Here is a 26694-nt window from a genome sequence, read left to right as displayed (position 1 = left end):
AAAGGTGATTGGCTCATGGGATGAGTGATATTCATTAGTGGATTAACCCACTGATGAGTTTAGAGCTAAATACGATGTTGAAGGATGAAAACTGATAGAAAGAGGCCTGCAAGGATCTATATCTCTCCTTATGTCTTGACCTTTATCCACTCTCTGCCTGAAATGCTATAAATTGTATCTCCTCTGTCATACCTCTCTGCCATGTCACCTTGCCATGGGGCCAGCTGGCTATGGACTGAAACGCTTACAAATTGTGAGCCAAAGTAAACTTCCCCTCCTTTACCATGGTTGGGTATTCTGGCCTAACAAACAAAAAGTACCTTGGACATCATTATTTCAAAAACAAAGCTCCTAATCCTGACCCTAACTGCACCCATTTTTATCAGCATTCTGTCCTTCTGTGTTTGGACCAGTTCTGCACATCAAGCACTGCTCACAGCAGCCTAGGGCTTCTCTAGCCTGGATCTCCAAACCTTGCCAAACTCCTGTTGCAAACCACTTCCAAAGGTTGCAGACGACATAGTCAAGTGCACAAAATAGCAGTGGCACCACTCCTCATGCCAACTGTCTTTATTAGTCACTTTCCTCTCTGGGGGACACTATACCAAACGTGCTACTTAATGGAGGATTGGATTATTTTGACTCACAAGCTCAGTGGATGCTTGCTCAGAGACAAAAAGGACACGGCATAATGGTGTGGCAGAAGAAAGCTGGGCATTAAGCCGGGCGTGGTGGCTCATGCCTGTAATCCCAACACTCGGGAGGCTGAGGCAGGAGGATCATTTCGAGTTCAAGACCAGCCTGGGCTACAAAGTGAGCTCAAGGCCAGCCTGAACTGCATATTGAGACCCTGTCTCAAAAAGACAAAGAAAAAAAAAAAGAAAGTGGGGGCATGACATGCCAACTAGGAAGCACAGAGACAGGAAGTGCAGGGGAGACCTCAGTGGTTACACCCTCAGGAGTGCTGGGGTGAGAATTCACCCTCCACGTCTGAGAGCACATGTGATACTTCACATAATGTGCCTGGCTTTTTCCACTCAACAAAATGTCCTATGGCATATGCAAGTAAAATTTACAAAACATTTTGAAATGTAAATTTTTAGATTAGTACAGATAAATCTTAGAAATAGCTTAAGAAAGCCTATCAAAACGTCTAAACTCTTTATAGAGATAACTATATAATTTTACCAATATTTTCATGTAATAAGACTTTGACAGAGAGTATATCACATTCAATGTTGAGGAACAGAATAACTTAAAATCCTGTTTCCTTACAGCACCAAAAATGACAAACAAGTGTGGGCTAGTATCTTCTGAATCCCAGATTTACACAGCCAAACAGCAGAAGAGAAAGAGGAGAGAGAGTCAGACACAGAGACACATAGGCAGAGAGAGACAGACAGAGCAGGCAGATATAGGGACAGAAGGGCAGAGAGAGAGAGAGAGAGAGAGAGAGAGAGAGAGAGAGAGACAGAGACAGAGACAGAGACAGAGACAGAGAGACAGAGAGAGAGAAACATAAAGACAGAAAGAAAATCCTAGAAAATGCAAATAAGAAACCAAATTTAAGCACCAAGGCATAACCCTGGAGGAAACGAGACTGTTGAACTTGGACTTTCATGAGTTTGAGAAAAGATCTTAAATTCCTCCCTCTAGAACAACACACAGTTTGAGGCTGCACCTCACACCGAAGATGTTAATTGCCCAGGGTAACACTGAAAGAGCAGGAAAATGGAGATACTATGGATTTGGAGACTGAGCTAATCTGAAACTATCCTGGTGGGTGAGTCCTGGCTTTCAAAACAAGCACTACTTTGAAAAAAAAAAAAAAACATTAAAAATGCACTAGAAACTAAATAACGAGTATAAGAATAAACAGGGTACAGTAGCCTTAGTTATGCCATCATCAAAGAAGACTGTTCCCCTTAAGCCTCATTGGACCCTGGGCATCAGGTCCCTGGTCTGGGGTGAACAGATTGAGGTCCAGATCCACTGTGGTCCAGGATCCACCAACCCCAAGAGACAACCCCCAGGATAGAAGGGGCCTAGAGAACCGTTTTCTGCACCTGCTGACCGGTTCCCAGACGTGACTCCTACTGACTGTGGCATGGTCCCGCCAGAGCTGAGTGAGGAACTCTGAGCTCCGGTGGGGGAGGATCGGGGTACACTTAGGGTTCAAGGTGCCGGGAGACAAGGGACCGAGGAAGTCCTGCCCCCGAGGGAGGGCCAGTAGACTCCCCCATCTACCCCCTTCGTGATCCCCTGACCACGCAGAGGCTGAGTTGCTCCAATGAGCTTCAGACTCCATGCACCATGGAAAGTAGATAAATAGTCTCAGGGAATCGGATTAAGTCCATAGAGGAAGGTGGTTCAGCTCTGCTAGGAACCAAGTGGCTGCACCCCTGTCAGGACGTCCCGGACCTTGAAAATTCCTTTCCGCCCCTGACCTGAACCCTGAGAGACCCCGAGCACATTGCCGGATGTGACGTCCATAGGCCATGGCGGCGGCTTCGCGTCAGAGCTACTGAGGTGCTCTTCTGAGGTACTCGCTTCAAGTGAGGAAAATTGTGTGGGTGGCTTCAGGACTCAAGGTAAGAGACAACTGGGGAAATGAGGCAGCTCACCAATGAGAGACGGCTCCCCCCAAAATCCAGAACTACTTCCATAAGGACCCTCCCCCTCCCCCACCCCCACCCCGAAAGAAGATCCTCTGTTATGGTTTGTATCTAGATGACCCTGCAAGGCTCATGCAGTCATAGGTAGGAGTTTTCCAGAGGTAGCTGAATCTCGAATGTGTCACTACTTCGTGTTTAATTCTAGGCTTAAGGGTGTTAGGAGTAAGGGCCCGTAGTTACCAACTCAGTCCACTGACTGGTTTGGCACTATTCTAATCCCGGTACCCTGGAGGTGATATAAGGGAAAGAAAGAGGGGTGCTGTTGTTGCTGTTGTTCTCGTCGTCTTTATCTCTTGCTTGCTGTTGCTATACTACCTTCTGCTTACCATGAACTGTTTCTCCTCTGCGAAGTTAGCCTGACATGTCACACTGCCTTGAAGCCAGCTGAATATGGAATAAAACCTGTAGATATTGTAAGTCGAGTAATCATTTCCTTTTTCAAATTTGTGTGTCTAATTTTTGCCTCAGGAACTAGAAAAGTACGCCCTCCCGTGATCACTTAATTTGTGTTGGTACCTGAAATCCAGCCAGGCTAAGTGCCTGTGGAGATGTGAATCAGCCCTCTCCTCCTACAAATTGTTCTGTATACACTGAAGTCTATTCCGTTTTTGGCTACTTGGCCTCACCTCCTTTCCCCAGTGTTCTCTTAACACTCTCTAGTTTGGTGTGCTGATATTTAAAATCATTGGCTTCACCCTCTTACGATTTCTGTGAGTAACCATATTCTAGTGAATATCCTAGCCTTGTGTACAATCTGTGGACTTGATTGTCTCAGCATGTGCAGTATCCACATATAGCAGTGTTAACAATATAGAAGAGATAAAGCAGGTAGTCATATGCCAGAAATATGTGGTATGTTAGCATAGAGGGAATCCTTTTAATGAACCACCACATGATTTAAGATGTGGTTTGGTGAGATTGCTCAACATCTGTTCAGTGGAACAAGATTTGTACAAAGGGCTTCACATTGAAAAGGGAAAATTAAAACTATTTAAATAAAATAATAAAGTATAAGAATAAATTTCTGTCATTAAAAAAATGGTCTAGTGCTAGGCATGGTTGTGCATGCCTATAATCCCATTACTAAGGAGGCTGAGGCAGGAGGATCACCATGAGTTCAAAGCCAGCCTGAGCTACATATTGAATTCAAGATCACCCTAAACTACACAGTGAGACAATGTCTCAAAAAAATGCTGTAGAGCTATGATTGAATTTAGGTAGGTCATCATGCTTGCATTTTTGTACTGAAAATGAAAAATTGGAAATTTATATTGAACTATATTATTTAAAATAAAACTAGAAACTATGAATTAGAAGGAGTTTCTCACAAAAGACGAAGATCTGTAAATTTGGAAACAAATTAGAAAGAGGCACTAATGAAAATCTAAATAAATAGAGATGTAATTTTGATCCAACCCACGATTTAATATTGCTATTATAAATAATTCTTCCCAAATATTTTGATAAATTCAGTTTGCTCCAAAAAAAACCAAGCCTAACAATCATAAAAATGAGGAACACCTAGAATAGTCTAAGAAATCCATTAAAATAGAACAGAGTTGAAGGAGGTATCTTATTTCATTTCAAAACTTATAAACTAACAACAGACAAGACAGTGAAAACTTTATAAACATATCGGTGTAACAGAATGAAGTACATAAATAAATCACATGTATCTGCATATACAAACAACTAATTATGGTAAAAATGTAAAGGAACGTTGTAGGAGAGTCAATACAACAACTATTCTGAAATTCATTGCATCACCATATGCAAAGGGTAAGCTTCAAGCCATGCTATATACATTTTTCTCTATAGCTAATAATATTTATAGAAACAAACATGTTTTATCAGTTTTATCATGCCTGGGAAAAAATATCTTACCCTTAGTGACCAAAATGACAAACAAGTTAGGCTACTGTCTCATACTTCCTGAACTGACCTTGGAAACAATAAAAGAGAGAAGCAATAAAGTCTAGCAAATACACATGAGCTACTAAATGTAAACATCAGAACGTGAGGAGTCCCTGGAGGATGCTATTGAGCAGGGACGTATGTGTGTATGGAGCAGAGCAGATAAACAGAGGTCTATGCTGAGGCCTGTATAGATGGCTCATGAAAGCATGAGTGGGAAGAAAATTTTCTATTGTTTTATGGTTTTATTTATTTTTGTCTATTTGAGACAGGGTCTCACTGTGTAGTTCAGGCTGACATTAAGCTCACTTTGTAATCCAAGCTGGTCTTGAACTTGCAATGATCCTCCTGGCACAGCCTCCTGAGTACTAAGATTACTGGCTTCCGCAGCCCTGCACAGTCTGAGGCAACACCTCATACCAGAGATGTCATTGGCCCAGGGGAACCATGAAGACAGCAGGAAATTGGACAAAATATGGCTCCAGAGGTTGTGCTAATAGCCATCTGCACCTACCCTGGTGGGCGAGGACTGGCTTTCAAAAAAGCTACTATTTAAGGAACATAAGGAATGTAAACAAAAATACAAAAGAAACTATAGCCGTGAATCATGCATAGTAACCATAGTTATTCTATGATCAAATAAGAGTCTCCTCCCTTCTGCCCCAGGGACCCCTGAGAGTCAGATTCTTCCAGTGATGGGAACATTTTCAAGTCCATGGAGGATGAGGGTCTACACTGTTTCAAGAACCAAAGTGAAGAAGACCTCTAGGAGGCATAAATGTGACCTGTAGAATCCAGTTATTCTCCTCCTGTCACACCACAGGCACAATGATGAATTGTCATATCTACTGACTGTCACCACTGTGGTTCAAAGAAATGGCCTTGTTCTGGGAGTGGTGCTTCTTGTGTCAGGAGTGTAGAGGGCCCCTGCTCTGTTAGGGATGGTGGTAAATGCTGAAGGGGGAATGTGGAAACCCCATCCCAGAGAGACTGTCACCAAACAATCCAGATGCGCTGTTTTGTCATTCCTGCACTGCCAGGAAGGATTTTCAAGTGAGACCAAGTCACTCAGGGGAGCTTGAGAGTCAGGTTCTTGGTCTGAGGGGAACAAATTCATGTCCATAGAGGACAGGAGTCCAGGCTTTGCCAGGAACCACACTAACAGTCCCTGGCAAGTTTGCAGAGACAGGGACATTCTTTCTACTCCTACTGTCAGACCCCAGGCATGTTGCTGGAATAAGGGTCCACCAACTGCACCTCATTAGGTTAAAGCGACAAGAGAGCCTGTTGACAGATTCAGCTTTCAGATGAGCAGAGCATGTAAGATTCAGTTAGGGAATCACAGTGATGGGCTATGGGTGGAGTACAGATGTCCCAACTCAGAGAAAGTTTCCCCAAGCACTCCATATCTTCCTCTCCTGTCAGCCCTAGACTTTACAGGGGTAGATTTGTTAGAATGAGCTGCAGGCACAGGGCCCCCTGTGAGATAAGGCCTTGGACAGTAAGGAACAGAAACAAGTCCTTTGGGGGCTGGGGTACAGGCTCTGCCAGGAACCAATGTGTTGATCTAAAGGAGGGAGGGTGGAGCCTGAAGAATTCCTTTCAGCTCCTGCTTTCTGCTCTGGGATACCCTGTATAAATTCCCGGATATGACATCTACTGACTGCTACTGCTTTGGATCAGAACAAAGGGAGGTCCTCTTCTGAGCTGCGAGCATCAGGTGAGGGGTGTGCCGAAGGCCCGGCTCAGTTACAGGACACAGTGAGGGGTGGTGTGGGGAATGAAGCAGCCCCACAGAAGAGAAAGTTGCCTTGAAGAACCCAGATTTACCCTGTTATAAGCCCTGTACTCCTGGGAGAATTCTCTGATGAGGTCTTGGTTTTACTTCAGGGGACACAGAGTGCAGAGTCAGTCTCGTGCTGAGGGCCTGGCTTCCGGAAGGAGTAGTAGGGAGGACCTGGACTCAGTTAAGTCAAACAGAATGCTGTGGGAAAAGTGAGGAAGCTTCATCCCAGAGAGAGGGCTCCAGAACACTCAAGAACAGCCTCTGTTGCCTGCCCTGCAACAGGAGGCACTGAATACTTAGGAGAGAGACCCTGTTTTCCTCAGTGGCCCCGGTGAGGGTATCAGAGCCTTGTTCTGGGGACTGCGCGTCAAGTAAGTGGAGCAGAAATAGCCTGAAATCAGTTAAGTTCAGGTGAGGGGCTGCTGGTGGTACTGACGAATCCCGGTCCCAGTAAGATGATCTCAGAATGTTCTAGAAAAGCCTTTCTTGCTGGAACTTCACCTCACAGTGCAGTATTCTCAGGAGTGTACCTACTTTCTCCTCAATGGGAAGTGAGAGTCAGAGCCTTTTTAATGAGGACTGTGCTTCAGGTAGAAGGAGCAAATATCCTGGGGTGAGATAAGTCAAGGGAGCCCTGCCTCAGGGGAAAACGTCTCAGGGGAGCACCCCTTTCACCTCAGAGCACTGGCAGAGAAGAATCAGAACCCAGTTCTGAGAACTGCTTCAGGAGGAGCAGAGAGGACCTGGGCTGAGTTAGGTCAAGAGGAGCCCCTGAGGGCACAGTGAGGAAGCCCCAAGCCAGGGACTGGGTCCTCAACAACCCAGATCTGCCTCTGTTACAGCCCAGCACCCCGAAGGGAAGAATTTTCAAGGCATCACCCCCTTTGCCTCAGGGAACCCAGAAAGGAAAACAGCCTTGCTTTGAGACCTGTGCTTCATGTCTAGGGAACAGAAAGGACTGGGCTTAGTTAGGTCACAGTGAAAGAATGCGCGCTACTGTGGCATTCTGATGTTAGTTTAATGCTAGTTTAGTGCGTGGTGAGTGATAGGGTCTAGCTTCCATCTTCCCTCTGCAGACAGTTTCCCCAGCACCAGCTGTCTAAGAGGCTGTGTTTCCTCCAGGGAAAAGCACTGGCCCCCTTGTTAAGATAAGGTAGCTGAGGTTGCTTGGTGGTGTTTCCGTACCCTCTCTGCTGTGGCATTCATCAGGAAGTCCGTGATCTTTTTATTGCCATGTTTGTTCTTCAACTTGAAGTCTGGCATTGTGGTGCTTCCTGCCTTGCCCTTGTTGCTGAGGATGGCTTTAGTCATTCTAGTTTACTTCTGGTTCCATATAAATTTTGGGATTGTATTCTATGATTCTGGCAGGAACAGTATTGGTATTTTGACTGAGATGGTATTAAATTTGTGTACGAGTACTTTTAAGCTGATGACCATTTTGACTGTACTCCTTTGTGTCTCCAGGAGTGTAAAAGCTTTCCATATTCCAATATCCCCTTCAATTGCATTTTTCAGAGTACTGTAGCTTTCACTGTAGAGGCCTTTCACTTCTCCAGTTAGGTTAATTCCTAAGTTTGTAATTTTTCTTAATGCTGTCTCTCATTTCTTTCTCAATTTATTACTGGAGTATAAGAATATTATTGATATTTTTGTGTTGACTTTGTAACTTGCTACGCTACTAAATTTGGTTATTAATTTTTGGAATTTTTGGTAGATTTAGGGGAGTATTCTATATAGAGGTTCATATCATCTCCAAATAATGATAATTTATTTCTTCCTTTTCTCTAAATATGTCTTTAATTTATTGCACCTGCCTGACTGTTTGGCTGCTGTGTTGAGATTAATATCAAAGTTGAATAGTGACAACAGAAATCCTTGTCTTGTTCCTGATTGTAGAGGAAAAGTATTCCTTTTCTCACCATTTAATATGCATTTGGCCATTGGGTTTTCATAGATCATTTATGAGATTGAAATATGGTTCTTTTCTACTAAATTTTTCAGGATTCTAATCATGAATGGATGTTTGATTTTATCAAGTATTTGTTCTGTACCTATTAAGATGATTGAATTTTTCCGTATTTGCTTCTGTTTATGCAGTATATTATATATATTTTTTTAATTTGGACATGTTGGCAGGGTCCCTGCATCCCTGACATGAATCCTACTGTGTCATGCTATGTGATCTTGTGGAGGATTTTGTGCATTGCATTTGTCAGTGTATTAATGATAATATTTGCATCTATGTTCATTAAACAGACTGGCCTGTAGCTTTCTCTTTCTGTATCATTTTCTGGTTTGAGGATCAGGGTAATACTTGTTTTCAGGAATCACTTTGGAAGTGATGTTTGCTTTTCAATTTCATTTAAGAGTTTGAGGGGCATTGTCATTCCATGTTCTCTAAAGTTCTTTAAGAAATTGGCATGAATCCATCAGGACTTCAGTTTTCCATATTTGAATATATATATAGCCTTCAACTTCATCGACTTTAGCTGAAGATTTTATGTCTTCATCGTGTCTGCTGGCCACACTGTCAGTACACATTTTAATACCATGGATTTATGCTTGAAATTTTTTCAAGGACTGTAATTCTTTTCTTTGGTATTCATTCATGCTCTTACAGTTTTGGTTAGCTCAGCTGGGGTTTGTTATAGTCTTCTGAACCTTGATCATTTTGGTTATTACTTACATTTGCTTTTTAGTCACATACTCTGTGATTCAGCAAAGAGCCTCTTTGACACATTTTCTAACCTCCTATATAACGCTTACATATGATTTCTGTGTCACTTAATGCCGTGCTTCTTGATTCCCAGGGGACTGCTTTTGAGGAAGTTTGCAGTTGGAGGAAAAAGATTCTTCCCTTGTCTGTCTGTCTGTCTCTCTCTCTCTCTCTCTCTCTCTCTCTCTCTCTCTCTCTCTCCCCTTATTTTGTTTTATGCTGAAGTTTATGGCACTTAGAGTAGAAGGATTTTGTTGCTTGCACAGAGATCTTTTTAGCGAGTTTGCTTTTCAGGGATGCAGTTAGGAAAGGGCATAGATAATTATACCACTGTGCTGTCCTAAGATCTGACCACGTCTGTTAATTTGTGAGGGGATGACGCAGTGTAACAGGTCAACACCGAGTTTCCTGGTAATCTACCCTGGTTTTGATAATGTCAAAAAGGTAATCTAAACAGTGGTATGCAGAAGATAATTATGAATGGCAACAAAGAATCATTTGCAGTGATATCATCCAAGAAAAAATGAGTATTAACACACAAGCATAGCCGGCGTAGTGGCACACACCTGTAAACTCAGGCTGAGGCAGGAGGATCATTGCAAGTTCGAGACCAGACTGTGCTATAAAGTGAGTTCAAGGCCAACCCAAACCACATAGGAAGACACTGTCTCAAAAAAATAGAAGCACAACCAAATAGGTACCACCCTTAACAGTAGAATAGAAATTCACAATTCTAGTGTAAGCACAACTACAACCCAGATATCGACGTATAGCTAATATGGGCTAAATGTGACTGCTGTAGCTTCACTACTAGTCGGAAAATTTCAACATTAATTTTATAGCATTAACTAGCTATATGAAGATTAATAAAGCAAAATAATTATACTGCTAATGATGTAGTGGGCTAGAAAAAGGGGAGTAGAAGAAGAAAAAAGCTTAAGCTGTAGGATTTGAGGAGGGGAGAGAAGTAGGTAAATTGATCATATTCAGGACTAGAAAGACGTTTATAGAATTAGGGAAAGATAATGGAAAAAGTGATGAAAAACTAAAGATAACAAAGAAATTATATGGAGAATAAAAATAAGGAAAGAAAAAGAGGAAAGAAGGGAAAATGAAAGAATAGGCAAGTATAAAATAGGAAAAACATAGGAAGTAAATTATTTCTGGTTTAGAATGAGTAGTTTTCTCCTGGCATCTGCAGTTTTGGTATCTTGCTGTCCCTGAGGAACCTGAGCACATCTGCATGGCCAGCAGAGTGAGCGCGGCCAGCGAGGGGGAAGCCGTCCTGCTCAAAGAGAGGCCAGGCCCTCTTTGTGTGTCTGTTGCCAGGCCTTGGGGGATGGAAATATCACCCACTGCTCCCTAGGCTTTCTCTTCCTCTTTCTCTTCCTCAAATCCAGGCTACTCCAAGACAGTCCTTAGGCTTGGACACAATGATGTCCCCGGAATGCTCAAGGTATGTTCTCTGACCTCCACTTAAAGGAACCAATCCAATGATGTCCTCAGCAGGCAGAAAGTGCAGGGTCCATTTACCTCACAGGACATATTAGTCCATCTTATCCTGCTCTGTGTGCCACTAGATGGCATGCTCACTGAATTGTTGCCTCTGTGTGTTACTAGATGACATGCTCACTGAATTGTTGCAAATCCTGTTCCTTAAGTATCAAGAAAAGCAGCTGATCACTAGACCTTCAAACCTTCAAAGCTGCTCTTGCACCTTTGGAAGGCAGTGTGTGTGTGTGTGTGTGTGTGTGTGTGTGTGTGTGTGTGTGTGGTAGAGATATGAGTACACTGGTATGAGTGGGACTAAACCTATCCCATAGGATGGTGGAACCAGGAGTACCACCAAAGTCAGGAGCTACAGAGATGTCCCCAAGGACCTAAATGGCATGCAAAAGAGCCGTGAGTGGAAGGGGTCTAACAGAGAGCAGCCATGGGTGAGTGCTGAGCAAGGACATTTGGGGGTTGGGGTAACCGGATTTGCCTCTGCAGGAACTGATTTGAATGTGGCTACAAAACAGCCAGGGCCAGACTCAGATGCCGTATCTTGGACCTGAGATCAAGGCCTAAGGGGATGGAAGAGCAGCATTTTTAGATGGTGAGTGAAGCCGAGAGGAATCCTCACCCCGGACAATTATGAGAAGAGTAATCCTCCCCAGAGGAAGAAGCAGGGGACTTATTCCCAGCCTTGGCGGCGATTCCCTGAGAGAGGAGGGACACTTAGATGCAGTGAGGCCGTAATGTCTCTGGCCAAGCGTGCTGTTGTCTCACTCAGGCTATTGTTTTGAGAATTACCTTCAAACAGAGTAGTGTTAGCAGACATCCTCGTCTTTTCCTCGACTTTAGAGAACAAGGTTTCAGTTTCTCTCCATTCAATATCAACTTATCATGGATGACTTTTATCAGATTAAGGTTCGTTTTTTTCTATATCAGTTTTTCTTCAGGGATTTAATCATGAGCAAATGTTAAATTTTATCAAGTGCTCTCCTAAGCCTATTTATACGATCATGTATTTTTGTACTTGCTTCTCTTTATGAGATATATTTAATTTTTCCTTTGTGCGTGTTGTACCACCCCTGCATCCCTGGAAGGAATCCTTCCTCTTCAGGTGGTATGATCTTTTCAATGATTTGCTGCACTGTGTTTGCCAGTAATGTGACTAATGATTGTACATCCATGTTCATCAAAGTTACTGTAGTTCTGTACTGCAGTTCTCTCTGATTGGATTGTTTTCTGATTTGGGGATCAAGGTAATGCTTGCTTCTAGCAATGACTTTGGGAATCCTGCTTCCCATTCAGTTTCATTAAGGATTTTGAAGACTGTTGGCATTAGACCGTCTTTGAAGCTCTTCTAGAATTGGGCAACGAATCCACTTGGGCGTGAACTTTTCTTAGTTGGTAGTTTTTCATATAAACTTTAATTTCGTTGATGGACATTGTTTTATTTAGAATTTTGTATCTTCTTGTTTCAGCTTCCAAGTTCATATATATATAGAAATTCATACATTTCTTCTGAATTCTCCACTTTATTAAGCTCTTTTTCAATATATAACAAATTTATTAGTACTTATTTGCAGTAGATGAAGTTTAAATTATCTTGGGGATCAGCAATGGAAACACTACAGCTAGTTTCTTTTTTATTTAAATCCCTTCCTGTTCCCTCAATCCTTCGTTCCTCCTCTTCTAATTTCTCTATCTGTATTTTCATTCTTACTGATTTTATTAATCTTAGCTCACATTGTGGAATATAATGTTTATGTTTATTGTTGTTGTTAGGTTCCTGGACATTGTATATCTTTCCTTATTTCCTCTTCCGCTCCCCCCACTCCTACCTTTGTTCCACTGGACCACTTCTCTATAGCAAGAATTCCATCCCCTTTTCCCCTTTTATCCACCTTTATTCTTTAGTTTCTACTGTACCTCACTCAAATAAGTGACACCACATGGTATTTAAACTTGTGTGACTGCTTTAGTTCAGTCAGCATTATGTTTTTCAGGTGACTTCATTTTCCTACAAAGGTTTCACGTTTTTCATCCTGTATAGCTAAGAAGCATTCCATTACACATAGATACCACATTCTCTTTATCCAATCATCTGTTAATGGGTACGATTCCATTATTTAGCTGTTACAAACTGTGCTGCTACAAACATTGGTATGCATGTATCACTGTAGTTTAATGTCTTAAGATTTCTGGAAAATATACCTAGCAGTGGTGGGCATCTTGGTAATATGGAATTTATAATTTCTTTAAGAAATCTTGAGCCAGGCATAGTAGCACCCCCCTGTAACCCCAGCCCTTGGAGGCTGAGGCAGGAGGATCACTGTGAGTTTGAGGCCAGCCTGGGCTACAAAGTGAGCTCAAGGCCAGCCTGAAGTGCATAGCAAGACCGTGTCTCAAAAAGACAAAAAAATCTCCATAATGATTTCCATAGTGGTTGTACTAGTTTATATTACCATCAACAACAATGAAGTATGGTTCCTTTTATTCACCGAACCATGCCAACACTTGCTATTGTTTAATTTCTTAATGATTGCCGTTACTTCTAAAGTTATATGAAACATCAGCATGTTTTAATTTGCATTTCTCTAATGCCCAGAGATGTTAAATATTTTTTCATATATTTGTTGACCATTTGTATTTCTTCCTCTGTGAAGTGTCTGTTTGTCCCTCTTACCCTTTTCTTGACTGAGTCTTGATGGTTTACTTCTTTCAGTCTCTCCCCACAGCACTCCATTTACATTCCCCACGCCTGTCATGACCTTTCTGCCTTAGACATCCCCAAGTGTCCGGCACTTTGTCCAAAGGGTAGCTCACTGTGGTTGGTCTGGGAAGTGGGTCCTGCGTTTGATAGAGACTAAGGTAAGCCCTGAGAGAGCAGACAGGGGCCCCAAAACAATCTCTTTTAGCCCCTCCTCTCAGCCCTGTGAAGACCCCTGCAAGGGACTGTGTATGACATCTAGTGATTTCAGCCAGTGAAGTAGGAGAGAGATGACAAGCTTGTTCTGAGATCTGCCGATAGGGTGAGGGGAGCAGAGAGAACCTGTTCCCTGTCCAGGGGAGGTCCTGGGGACATGAGGAAGCCCACCCAAGTGAAGGTCTCTAAACAACCAGGCTCATCTCTGTTGTCAGAGCTGAACCACACGGGGGCAGGCGTATCAGAATGAGCCCCCTCTGCCATTTGGCCCCAGGGGAACTGCAAGTCAGAGCTTTGGTGTGTGGAGGCACACTCAGGTAAGCAGAGATGGGGATTCAGGATCTGCTGGCAACCAAGTTCCAGACCCATAGGAAAGAAAGCTGGCTCCCTCCCCATTCCACCAGAGGAGCCCCAAGGGTGATCTCTGCCCCAGTGATCAGACCCAACAGACCCTGGGCATGATGCTCGCATGCCTGGTTCCCAACTTCCACTGGTGAGGACCTGAGGACAGTAACAGGCTTAGGCCCAGAGGAGGGAGAAAAGAGAGGAACCCACAGGAGGCTGCCCTTGCCCTGTGTACAGGGAAGCCCCTTTGGGGTTATCAGGCAGGGGATTCCTGACTTCTTCAGCAGGGTCTGAGGGACCTTAGGGTGTTTGAAGAAGGAGCAAGGAGCTCAGGAAAAGGGGAGACAGAGTCGCTGACCCAGTCAAGATGAGAAATGAGGCAGGATTGGGTGAGGAGTTCCGGGACACATGAAGGATGGGACCCAGGCTGTTCGTTGTTTCAATCTGAGTGCTGTCCTGCATTCCCACCTAGAATCTGAGGGAGGAGGATTCACTTTCACAGTCTGGTAGAGCTGTTTCCAGGACTCAAGGGGAGGATTTACAGGAACATTGAGGGGACACTTGTCACTAGATCAGAGGGTCTCCTCCACCCAGTAAGAGCGCCTGGTGGCGGCAGTACACCTTTGTTGCTAGTTCTTGGTGTTAGGGAGAGAGAGCCATGGTTTGAGCAGTGTGGCCTCAGGTCAGCAGATCTAAGATACGGGAAACCTGCCCCTGCTGGCAGATGGGGGTGACATCAGGAAGGAACTCAGAGAAGAGTCACCTGCCCAGTACTTCCACCTCTGCTATCCTAAGAAGATGGTGGACCTGATTTGCCAGATGCGTCCGAGCGTCAGCAGCAGGGAAGTGTGAATGCCCAGGCCTGCGCCACACAAAGGAGAGCCTTTGGATTCTACTCCTCGGTCAGTCTGCGAAACCCTCACAGAGGTGTCCAGGAGTGCTGTGTTTTTGTCTCTGTGGTCTCTGGGAGGTGGCCTTGCTGAGAGGATCATCATCAGGTATCGGGAGAAGGCAGGTCCTGTCAGCAAAGGGAGCAGGCCAGGATTTGATGGAAATGAAGGAGAGGAACCGGGTGAGGCCTGAAGGGTTTTTCTTGTTAGTTCATGTTTATAACACATAATGATTACACTCCTCATAAGGAGTTGGTGCAAAGGCATCATGCATGTTCATGTTTTATCTTTCTCATGCAAGGAAGGAAGGGAGCCCCTCCCTGCATGTCTTGGAAAAAGAAATATATATATATGCATTAACATGTTTGGCATGTGTAATGGTCACTTTACTCATTGGGAAATTTTGTGTGTGCCAGCTTCACAATTTCCTCTTTTTTACTGTATGCCTCTCCTTCCTTCGTCCACTCTCTTACCTTGGCTCCCTTCCCGTATCTTAAGGATCTCGGTCAATATTTACTATTCTATTTTGTTTTGCTATTTATATTTTAGGTTGCATATATAAGAGAACTGAATGATATTTATACTTTGAATTCCTTATGATTTAGTTCACTTAAAAGCATGATCTCAAAGTGCTGTCATTTTCCTATAAAAGATTTAATTTTATCCAGTTTATGGGAGAGTAGGACTCCATTGTGTATAAATACCACGTTGTCTTTATCCGTTCATCTCTTGATGGACATATAGGCTGCTTCCAGGACGTAACTATTTTGAACTGTGGCGTTATAAACCTGGGTGTGTATGTATCACTGATAGGATTCCTTTAATTTCTCCTGAAGTTACCTGGAAGCAGAATATCTCAGTTCAGTAAAATTTCCAGTGTTAGTTTTCTAAATAACCTCTACCAGATTTCATTCCCAACAACAATGAAGGAAGGTTCTCTTTTCACTTTTTCTTGCAGGTTTGCTAGCATTTGCTGTATTTGAGTTTTTGAAGATAGTCATTAATTCTGGGGTGACAAGAAATATCAGTGTTGTACTAGCTTTACATTTGGATACTTTTCATTGGACCTCGTGGTGCACTGTTAGGTTATTTATTTGAACTCATTCTTTATGGCTTTGTGACATTGCATCAGAAAGCTTTTTTATTTGTGTTTTTTGAATGGCAAATAATGTTCAATATTTTTTCACGAATTTATTGGCCATGTTTAATTTTTCATCTGAGAAGTGTTGTTCACTTCAGAAACCCATTTGTTCATTGAGTATTTTAATTTTGGGGCCTCGTTTTTTAAAAAATTCTTTACATATTGTAGATATTTTTCCTTTGATATGTAAGTGGAAAAAAGTTTCCTGTTCTGTACATTATCTGCCTGTGAGATTTTCCTTTGTTGTGCAGAAGCTTTTTGGTTTGATACGATTCTGTTTATTGATTATCAATATTATTTTTTGCACACCTGGGATTAAATTCACAAAAACCTTTCCTATGCCTGAATCTTCTAGAATTTTACTGATACTGTCTACCAGCTGATTCTCTGTTTTAATAATTTAGATCTTTCACCCGTTTTCATTTTGCTTTAGTGTATCCTGAGAGATACGGACCCAGGTTCAATCTTCAGTATGTCAATACCCCATTTTTCCAGTTTTTAACCATTTGTTAATAAGGCTGTCTTTCCTCAAACAAAAATATTTGCACACCTCCTCCTTTTCAACAGAAGGAAGCTGAATGTGCCTGGAGTTATTTCCATACACTCTGTTCTGTTTCATTGATCCTCAAGTATGTTTTTCACCAGTATCATGTTGTCCTTATCATTGCAGCTTTGTAGCATAATTTGAAACCATTTCTCGGTTATGGTAAATTCTAAGGAATACTATTGAATTTTGTGTGTTGACTTTGTAGCCTGCTATGCTACAGAAATTGATTATTAATTCTAGGAGCCTTTTGGTGGAGTTTTTGGCATAATCTATGTTGAAGATCATGTCATCTATAAATAATGATAATTTCTTTCATGTACATATCTGTTTAATTTCTGTCTCTCGCTTGATTGCTCTGGGAAATGGTTTCACAATTATATGGAACAGGAGTGGACACCCTTGTCTTGTTCTTGATTTTAAAATGAAAGCTTCTGACCCTCCACATTTTATATGAATTTGGCCATTTAATTAGAGTACAAGTTCTTGGAGTAGCTACTGATGATCTTCACAATTTTGGCAAAGTCCATTGTGACTTTTTGCTTTTTTCATTTCAGAAATATAGTTGCTCCGATTTAGGTCTTTTCTTTCCTTGTTTTGGTAAAATTGGCTAGGAGTTTGACAATTTTCTTTATTTGTTCAAAAAACTAATCCTTCAATTCACTGATTCTTTATATTTTTTTAGTCTCAATTTCACTAATTTCTGTTCTGATCTTTGTAACTTCCTTTATTGCACTAGCTTTGCATTTAGATATTGGTCATTGGACCTCGTGGTGCACTGTTAGGTTATTTCTTTGAACTCATTCTGGTTTTGTGACATTGCATCAGAAAGCGCACCCCTCCTGCTCACCCCCACCCCCATCCTCACTGTAAACTTCAGTTTGCTAGATGGCCAAGTAATAGTTCCTGTTCCAGTTATGATTCCTTTGGGTCTCTTAGAAATGGCTAGTCATTCTCAAGCATAGCAGGTCACTGTGATGCACATTGTATAAATCATTTCCCAATTGACAAGCCATTCTACATCTGTACTTCCTGCTTGCTTATCCCATATAAGCCCTACACCACTGGAGTTTAGGGCCCGATATTTTGGGAATAATCACAATCAGTGCCCATAAAAAGTCTGCCTCCAAATCTTGGGTGTCATTTCTGTATTTCTGCTTGCTGTTGCAATGGGGGCATTCATTGCTATAAAATTCTCTCTTTAGACAGCTTTCATTGTGTCCCATAGTTTCCAGTGTGCTGTACTAGAATTACTATTTAATTCGGAGAACTGCCTAGTTTTTTTCCCTGATTTCTTCTATGACCCACTGATATTTCAAGAAGGTATTATTTAACTTCCTTGGGTTTCATCTTTTCTGTAATTTCTTTTGCCATTGATTTCTACTTTCATACCACTGTCATCTAATAGGGTGGATGGAATAATTTTGATTCTTTTGCATTTACTTAAGCATGCTTTATCAGTTAGAAAAGATTCTGTTTTGGATAAAGTCCCATATGTTGTGCTGGGTGTGGTTACACATCCCTGTAATCATAGTACTTGGAAGGCTGAGGCAGAGGGTTTTTGCCATGAGTTCAAGGCCAGCCTGTGCTACAAAGTAAGTTTAAGTCAAGCCTGAACTGAATAGTGAAACCTTGTCTCAAAAAGAAAAGAGGAAAGAAAAAATAAAGCCCTGTGTTTTGCTAAGAATGTGTTTCTGCAGGGTGGAACACTTTGTAGATATCTATAAGTCAGTTTTTTAAAACTGGTTCAGCTCTCTTATTTCTCTATTGATTTGTTTTGTATAAAAGATTTATTTGTGATAATGGCATACAGGGTCCCCTGATTATAACTGTGTTGGTGTTTATCTGATTTTTTATGTCTGTTAGTGTTTGTTTTATGAAGTTAAATGTGCCAGTGTTTGGTGCTACATGTTTATAATTATTATGTCTTCCCCTTGGATTACTCCTTTAATTATTATATAGTGTTCTTTATCTCTTCTGTTCTTTGTCCCTTCTGATCAGTTTTGGTTTAAAACCCACTTTGTATGAAATTAAGATAGCAACTCTTGCTCTTTTCCAGGTTCCCTCTGCGTGGAATGTTGTTTTCCATCCATTGACCGCCAATCTGTAAGTTTATTTATTTATTTACTTATTTATTGGTACCAGGAATCGAACTCAGGACCTTGTGCCTCCCAAGCAGGTGCCACTAAGCTATATCCCTGGCTAAATTTATTTTGTAATTCAGTGTGTTTATTGTATACTGCTTATTGTTGGGTTTTATTTCATGACCCATTCTTCAATTTTTCTCTTTTGATTGAGTAATCGAGATTTACTCCTGAAAGGTATTGACTGCATTGTTTTCCTGTTATTGACTTTCTTGTATTTTCTTTCTGCTTTGATAATTATCCTGCAAGGTATATTCATTCTATCTGACTAATTTGCATTGTTGGCTCATTATGTCTTTCTAGGATATCCTTGAGAATTTTTTTTTTTTTTTTTGTAAATCTGGTTTGGGAGTCACGAATTTCTTGATGTGCTCCTTTTTGTGGAAGTAACTTATTTCTGATCAATTTTGAATGACAACTCTTTAGGATCTATAAGTCAGGGTTGCAGTTTACTACCTTTTCTAATTCTAAAAACTTCACTCTAAGTTCTTAAGTCCTTTAATATATGTGTGAGAAGTTTAGTCTAATAGATTTACCATTAGACATGATTTGTTGTTTTTATTTAACAGCTTTTAATATTTTGTCTATGTTAGACTGCTAATATTCTGACAACAATGTGACTTAGAGAAGTTATTTTTTGGCTGTTCATGTTGAGAGTTCTGTATGCCTCACTCATCTGCATGTTTATTTTCCCCTATATTGTGAAGTTTTCTGCTATTATTTCTGTAAACAGAGTATGCAATTTGTGTGATCATTGGATTTTCCACTTATCCGAGTCACTCTGAGATTAGTCTTCTTTACAGCATCTAACACCAGTTGGATCCATGTTTCATGTTCTCCTACTGCTTTTAAGGTGACTTTTAAGTAGTTGGTCTCAAAAGCATCACTGCCTTCTAATTTTGAAATTCTGTATTCATTTTGGAAGCTTCTGTTGCCCATGATTTTTAATCTCCTGGATTTGTGATTGAAACTTTTTGATGTAATCTATTCACTGAGGTGTTCATTCATTCTTTGTATCATTTTCTTTACCTCCCCTAGCTTCTTGCTAGTGTCTTCTGAAAGGTCCTTGATCATTTTGGTTATTACTTCCATTACCTGTTTAGTAAATCGTCTGTGATTCTACCAAGAATGTCTTTGATAGGCTTACTAAATTGCTGTTATCTTTCTGAGTAATTTGGGGTAGTGGTTTATGCTATCCACCCCTCATTGCCCTTTAGATTAGCTTTGGGGGAGATGGGAGTTTGGGGAAGAATTTTGTTGCCTCCATCTTCTCATTTCCATTATTTGTTTCTTTTGTGTTGAAGTTTGTGGCACTTACAGTGGAAAGACTTTCATGCTGTTTAGTTTGTTTCTTTTCAGTGATGTACTTTGGGAGTAGGTAACTATAGTCTTTTTTCCTCTGCCCTAAAATCTGATCACCTCTGTTAATTTGAGAGAAGAAGATGAAGTATAAATGACCCAAAGCCAAGTTCTCTGTGAATGTCCCCAATATTGTTCATGTCACAAAGACAGTCTGGGCATTGACAATCAGAGGAAACCTTTTAATGACAATTATGTGACCCTGGCAACATCAAGCAAATCATCTAGAGAAGCATTATCCAGAACACATTTTATATTAACAATCAATTGTATAAAATTAGGTACTACTCTTAACCATGGAATAGAAATCCACACTTACAGGACACACATTAGACAAGCCAGATATTTACAAACCACTAATATGTACTAAATGCAAGAGTTACAGATCTGCTAATGGTAGAAAAAAATTCAACAATAGTTATTTAGAGTTAATTAACTATATCAGTGTTAAAATCAAAACTTAATGGTGTACCAGGGTGCTGGAAATTGGGAATGCAAAAAATATATGACTGCTTAAACTAAAGGATAAGAGAAGGGGGAGAGAGAAGTAGGACAAAGGATCCTATTAAGGACTAGGTGAATGTTTATAGAATTAGATAAAGACAACAGAAATACTGATGAGAAATTGAAGATAAAAGAATAAAAGGATAAAGAAAAGAAATTACATGGAGATTAAAAATAAAGAGTTGAAAGAGAAGGTGAAAATAAGAGGTAAGAAAAAGGTAAGGAAAATTTTTTTCAATCCTTTAATTTTGAGTAAGTAGTTTCCACTGAGGATTCAGAATTTTAAAGTGTAGAAATTCTCAGTGTTTTCTGAGGCTCCATTGTTTTTCCCAACTTATGGCTGTGTCCAAGTCAAGAGGTATCCATGCTCATAAATGGTAGATAAGGAAGGCAGCTAGACTCAGCTCCATGATGGATGCTGCAAAAAAGATAAAAGCTCCAATAACCAATAGCAAAACTTTCAAATCCACAGAAATTCAGGTTGGGCCTAGTTTTCAGCCAATTGTAGTAGGGAGTGTGACTTTCCCAGTATAACCCTTCCTTATATGTCCTCTTTGCAGTTCCTTGTCTGTCACGGGCTGTTTTCTGAGTCTGTCTCCCATCCAGTCGTTGTGGGAGGATAATGCTGGGAACTCTGAAGTGAAGCTGTCCCATTGATGTTCTCAGTCTCAAGTTCCAATACTCAACCTTTTCCTTGAATGGAACCAAAGCTCAGTGCTATGGTTTATATGTCATATGCCCTCCCCCCACAAGTCTCATGCAATTATGGACACCGCTCAATCTAGTATTTGTGATTGGTTCATTGTCTAGCACTAGAATTGGTGGTGTAAGTGCTACACCCACGCAGGGGTGGAGTCAGTATACAGTGTAAAGACAGGAAGAAGGCATGTTTTTCTCTCTTTTGCTGTTCCTGCTTGCTGTATATGGTGGCACCGCAATGCTACCCTGCCACTTGGAGCCAACTGAGTATGGACTGAAACCTCCAACCTATAAGAAATAAACCTTCCCTTCCTTAACTTTGGGCATCAGGTATTTTGTTTCAACAATGAGAGAGAAAAATAACTAAGATGCTCAGTAACTCTCCAAGGACAGGGTAGACACCTGCTCAAGGATCATTCACCAGCTGTAAGGATTCTGTGAGAGTAAAACTCCACATCATCCCTGCAGATCACAGCAACTTCCAGTCCATTGAACCACTGCCTTTTCTCCTTGGGATCTCCTAAAGTTCCTAGGTTTCACTTAATTCTACAGATTCTGTTTCCTTTCACATGAGACAAAAGTCAGGGAGAAATTCTGGACTGTTCTTTTTTCTGTGTTTTTTATTGTCTCTTCCGTTTCTCTGTAATTTTTAATTTTCCTGTCAGATCCTTCTAGATTCCTGTAGATATACTTCCCTGTTTTTCATTTATTTCTCTCCCCAAAGTGTGATTTTTCCAGAGTCTGGATTCTGAATACCAGAGTGGCCAAATAGCTGCTATTCATCACATCACGATTTTCCAGCACCAAAGGTATGACCGTAGTCCACGCCCATAAAAATGGGTCCTGTTACCACTCTGACTTCCAATATTACCAGCCTGGAACTCCAAGTAAAGGTGGCTGAATATGAATTGTTCACAATTCTGAGTAGTTGCACATAGGAGAACTCATGGAAGTGACAGTGGTCCAAGAGGAAACCACCAGTCAGCAGTGGATGCTCCATGTAGTCAGGAGAGTCAGAACCCCAGGAGCTGCCAGACCCATGCTATGGACTCTTCCTGAGGATTCTGGGTGTCTTCAATCCAGAATTAACAAACTCCAGAGTCTTCCTCACCTCTGGGTCAGCCCTCTAAAGCCCTCAGTGGCGGAAACAAGGTGGAGAGTCATCAGGGAGAAGACGTTTGGGTCTCAAGGTGAAAGGCCATTTTCTGGAGGGGTAGTAATGAGGAAGGTTAGCTTGACAGGAGGAAGATGGAGAAGCTGCACAAGCACGTAAGTGATATTGTTGGGACACTGTCGGGGTCGCTCCCGGCTGGCAGGAAAGACACACGACAAAGTCTGGCGGTGTGCAACCTTGCCTTTATTTGTCTCCGCGTGGGCCCCGCGAGGCCTCCTCTCTGCCACCAGCCCTTTCTCGCCGGTGGACTTTTTCTATCTCTCTCTGTGCTTTCTCTGTGCTTCCTGTCTCGTGGCGGGAGAGGCATTCACTTTTATAGGGTGACAGTGGCCAATCAGTTCAAAGCGCGCGATGCGGGCTGATTGGCTAACATCAGTTGTTGCTAGGCAGACTATCTTACAGAGCGGGTTGTTTAAGTCGCCAGCACAATCAGGGGGCAGGAAGCAGGCGCCAACTTGACTCACTCAATGGGAGGGGCAATCTAGCTCAGGCTCCGCCCCCACCCACAGGCCCTACGTCCGCCAAGTAAGGCGACCGGTGTCGGCGGCTCCCAACAGGACACAACACACAGAACCTCCAATTTAATGGAGGAAAAGTTGATTGGTGCTGATAATCTATTGACATTTCAGTCCAATCAGACAGTTCCAAGGCAGAATAGCAGAGTAGAGGGGCCTGATGTGAGGAAAGCTGCTCACCATAAGTCCTCTATGAAGCAGAGAGTCAACCAAGGAGCCAGGAAGGGAGATGAAACCTGCTTTGTCACGCCCACAGTGCCTTTCCTCTTCTGATCATGTCCCAGCTCCTGGCAAGTCAACTTTAAGCCTTATAATCCAGTCACCTTCCAAAGGTCCTGCCTATGATCCAATGGAGCTATTGGGGAAAATTAAATCATAACAGAGGTCCCACAGAACAGTAGAAATGGGACAGTTACTTCTGCAAGCACTGAAGTTCCCATGCAGCAATGATGGGAAAGGTGCTTGCTCACTTCTTTTGAGAATCCTGAAGATCTCAGTGAAGTGAAAGACTTGAACTAGATGACATCTTCATGTTAACACAGGAAACCCCATCTGGTCATGAGACACACAGATCCCAGAGTGTGCTAAGAGTCAAGGTAGGCACCCTAAAAGAGAATTAAGGGCACCACTACCCATGACATGGATAGGTGGGTACTCCCCAGACATCTACTCTGTGTCTGAGGTCATCTCATTAATACTGGGCAGGGTTTTCAAGCTGATACAAGTCTTTTAGCTCTAGGTCTCAGAGAGGTGAAAACCTTGGTATAAGGGGCCTGAAATTGGACAGCAAATGCAGGCATCTAGATGACATCAGAGGGAATTCTATCTAAAGAACACATAGTGCCCTAAGATCAAACTGTCTCTTTATTGCTTGACGTCAGCTCAGAGAACATAGGTGAACTGGCTTTCCCTCTCTTCCTTTGAATGTCTCAGAAAGTTAGGGCTGTGGTTTAAAGACGGTGACCCCCGGTTATCCTGGGAAAATTCCCATACCTTACCTTTTATCAAGATGAGAATGGATCAGGGTCCCTTTTGTAGGGTACGCAGACCCCACTTACTGTTTCCATCTCAAGCTGTTATCTCCAGGCAGCAGTGGCCAGAAGCTTGTCCCCTTAATGCTTGCTGTCCTCTATTAGGCTAGAAAATGCTTTTTCTGAGAATTTGCTTTAGGCTAGCAGTGAATTTGGGTCCAAGTTCTTCTCAAGAACATTAGAGGATCCTGAGTGAGCAGAGAGAAGAGAAACCACCCAGACTAAAAGGAACCTCACAAGATAGAGCCTACCCTAAGAGTAAGGACTGAGAGACCAGGACTGAGCTTGTGGCTACACTTCATGGGGCCCTCCATTCCTCTTATAGAAGATTCATAAAGCAGGCAGTTTAGGTCTGGGTCTGAGGAGTATTAACAGGTCACACAACAGAGGAGGCCAAGACAGTGTCAGGAGTCAAGGGAGTGTATACCCTGATACGTACCTAGGCCTTCACTGGACCTAAGACAAAGGCAACTCCTTGTGCACAGGCCTAGCTTGCTGTACTGTCTGTCTTAAAGGCCTGTACTCTGTGGTTCAGTTGTAACCCCAAGAGCAGTCTCACTTCCTCTCTGAGGTTCTGAAGACATATGTGCTGAGACAACAGGAGCCTCTGAAGCCCTAAAGCACCAAAGAGACACCCTGAAATTGGGGCTTTGTGAGATCTGACAAGAGTGATGTTCTCACCTGAATATACTCACAGAGTCTCCCTCTCTCTTCCAGGTATCTGGGTTCTCATCACCAAGTTCTTGCTGTCTCCAAGGACATCTTCACAGTCAGAAAACACACCACAGCAAGCCAAGTCAGAAAGCACACCACAGCAGCCAAAGTGGGGTATGTGGCCTTACAGAGGTGCAGGTTCTCAAATCTTAAGGGGAGGAAGTAACAGCCACTGCGTTCTCTCTCTCTTCTTCCTCCTATAGTCAAATATTTGGCAAAAGAAGTAAACTGTGTCCATCCAGGACACCAGAGTGTTCCCAGAAACCTCAGGTTTGTCTTCTCTCTGCTGTTACTATGGACTCCAATCTAAGCAGCAATTCCAGCCTGTGCTCCAGCAGTGAAGAGGATGATCCACAAACCTCACTGGATGTGCTGGTCCCTCAGATCCTGAGACGCGTGTTCATAGATAACAAGACAGCTAAATTGGTGGAGTTCTTGCTCCTGAAGTATCAAAAGACACAGCAGGTCACTAAGGCAGAAATGCTGCACTCTGTAGACCACAATTACCATGAGCACTTCCCTGTGATCTTCAAGGAAGTCTGTGAGTGCATGTGTCTTTGCTTTGGCATTGATGTTAAGGAGAGAGATCCCCCTGGCCACATGTATGACCTTGTCCCTATCTTGGGCCTCACTTATAAAGGGATAATGGTTGATGATCGTATTATTCCCAAAATTGACCTCCTGGTAGTGCTCTTGATTGTCATCTTTGTAAAGGGTAACTGTGCCAGTGAGGAGGATGTAAGGGAAGTACTGAAAATGAGGCAGATGTTACCAAAGAGGGAGAACTTTCCTACAGGGGACCGGTGGAAATTTGTCACCGAGGATTTAGTACAGGAACAGTACATAGAGTGTCGGCAGGTGCCCAATAGTGATCCTGCTCGCTATGAGTTTCTGTGGGGTCCAAGGACCCACGCTGAAACCAGCAAGATGAAAGTCCTGGAGCATATAGCTAAGGTTAATAAGATCGATCCCCGGTCCTGCCCAGTTCTATATGATCAAGCTTTGAGGGAGGAGATAGAGGCTGCCATGGATGAGTTAGAGGTCGTTCAGGATGCAGAGTGAATGTCAGGGACAGGGAGTGGCCACAGCAATATCACGAGCATAACTCTTACCCTATGTGAAATGAGGTCCATTCCCCATTTGAGTTTGTGAAGAACAGTCAGGTTTCCAAGTAGTGAAGAGCCAAATGAGGGTGAGGAAAATACAGTACATAACGTCTTGATGTCTGTTCAATTTATATTACTTGAAAATGGCCATGTGTTTTCTTTATCACTTTGTGAAGTCTTGTTCATTATTGTTTTTTGAAGTCTTATTGTTTTTTGAAGTCTTATTTGAAGAATGCTGTTAATCACATGTGTCCTTTTACTTTTGTGATGTTGCTTGATTGTGATTTTGTGTGTTATTGATCACAAAAGAATTTCGTTCTTCCATTCCAAGTGTAGTAATCTTTGTTTTTATAAAACCCACAGGGAAAACTTTCATTTTATTTGTGATACTGAGTAAGATATCCTAGAATCGGAATAATAATTTCTTTGAAAATATGTAAGAAGTTTACAACAAGTTAGATGGAGTCCAGAAAAAAGCATAAGGTTAAAAATTAAGTCTCTGCTTATTTCCATTTCTTTATCATTTGATACTATTAAAAAGTATGAATATACCTGAATTTGCTTGGTTTCTTCAATTATACTAGAGAGATTTAATGTCATTAGACATTATCTGCTCACAGGAACCTTTACTCCCAAATTTTCATTGCACATGTGCTCTTTGGAAGGCCCTGTATCTATGGCAGAGATATGAATATCCTAGACTGAGCAGGATCAAACCCACCCAATGGGATGGTGGAGTCCAGGAGTACCACCAATGGAGAGAGAGAGAGAGAGAGAGAGAGAGAGAGAGAGAGAGAGAGAGACAGACAGAGACAGAGACAGAGACAGAGACAGAGAGAGAGAGACAAAGAGAGAGAGGTCCTTGAGGGCCTAAACAGTTTACAAAAAGAGCCCTGAGTGGAAGGGGTCTAGCAGAGAGCAGCCATGGGTGAGTGCTGAGCCAGGGGATTCTGGGGTTTGGGGTAACTGCAGTTCCTTCTGCAGAAACCGATTTTAGTGCAGCTGCAAGGTGGCCAGTGC

The 26694-nt window shown here is 42.1% G+C and overlaps 1 protein-coding gene across 1 annotated transcript; it reads left to right on the top strand.

Annotated features, from left to right (window-relative positions):
• The first annotated feature begins 24862 nt into the window (after positions 1-24862).
• On the top strand, positions 24863-25630 carry LOC100716971 (melanoma-associated antigen 10-like). Its single transcript, XM_003464382.1, has one exon. It carries the CDS (start codon positions 24863-24865, stop codon positions 25628-25630), a length of 768 nt encoding a protein of 255 aa, XP_003464430.1.
• Positions 25631-26694: the final 1064 nt, after the last annotated feature.

Source organism: Cavia porcellus, unplaced genomic scaffold (genome assembly GCF_034190915.1).
Source record: "Cavia porcellus strain 051 isolate PalLab524CR breed Dunkin Hartley unplaced genomic scaffold, mCavPor4.1 scaffold_3, whole genome shotgun sequence".
NCBI classification, from domain to species: domain Eukaryota; kingdom Metazoa; phylum Chordata; class Mammalia; order Rodentia; family Caviidae; genus Cavia; species Cavia porcellus.
Note: the sequence above shows the minus strand (reverse complement) of the source record. Positions and strands in the feature narration are given on the sequence as shown.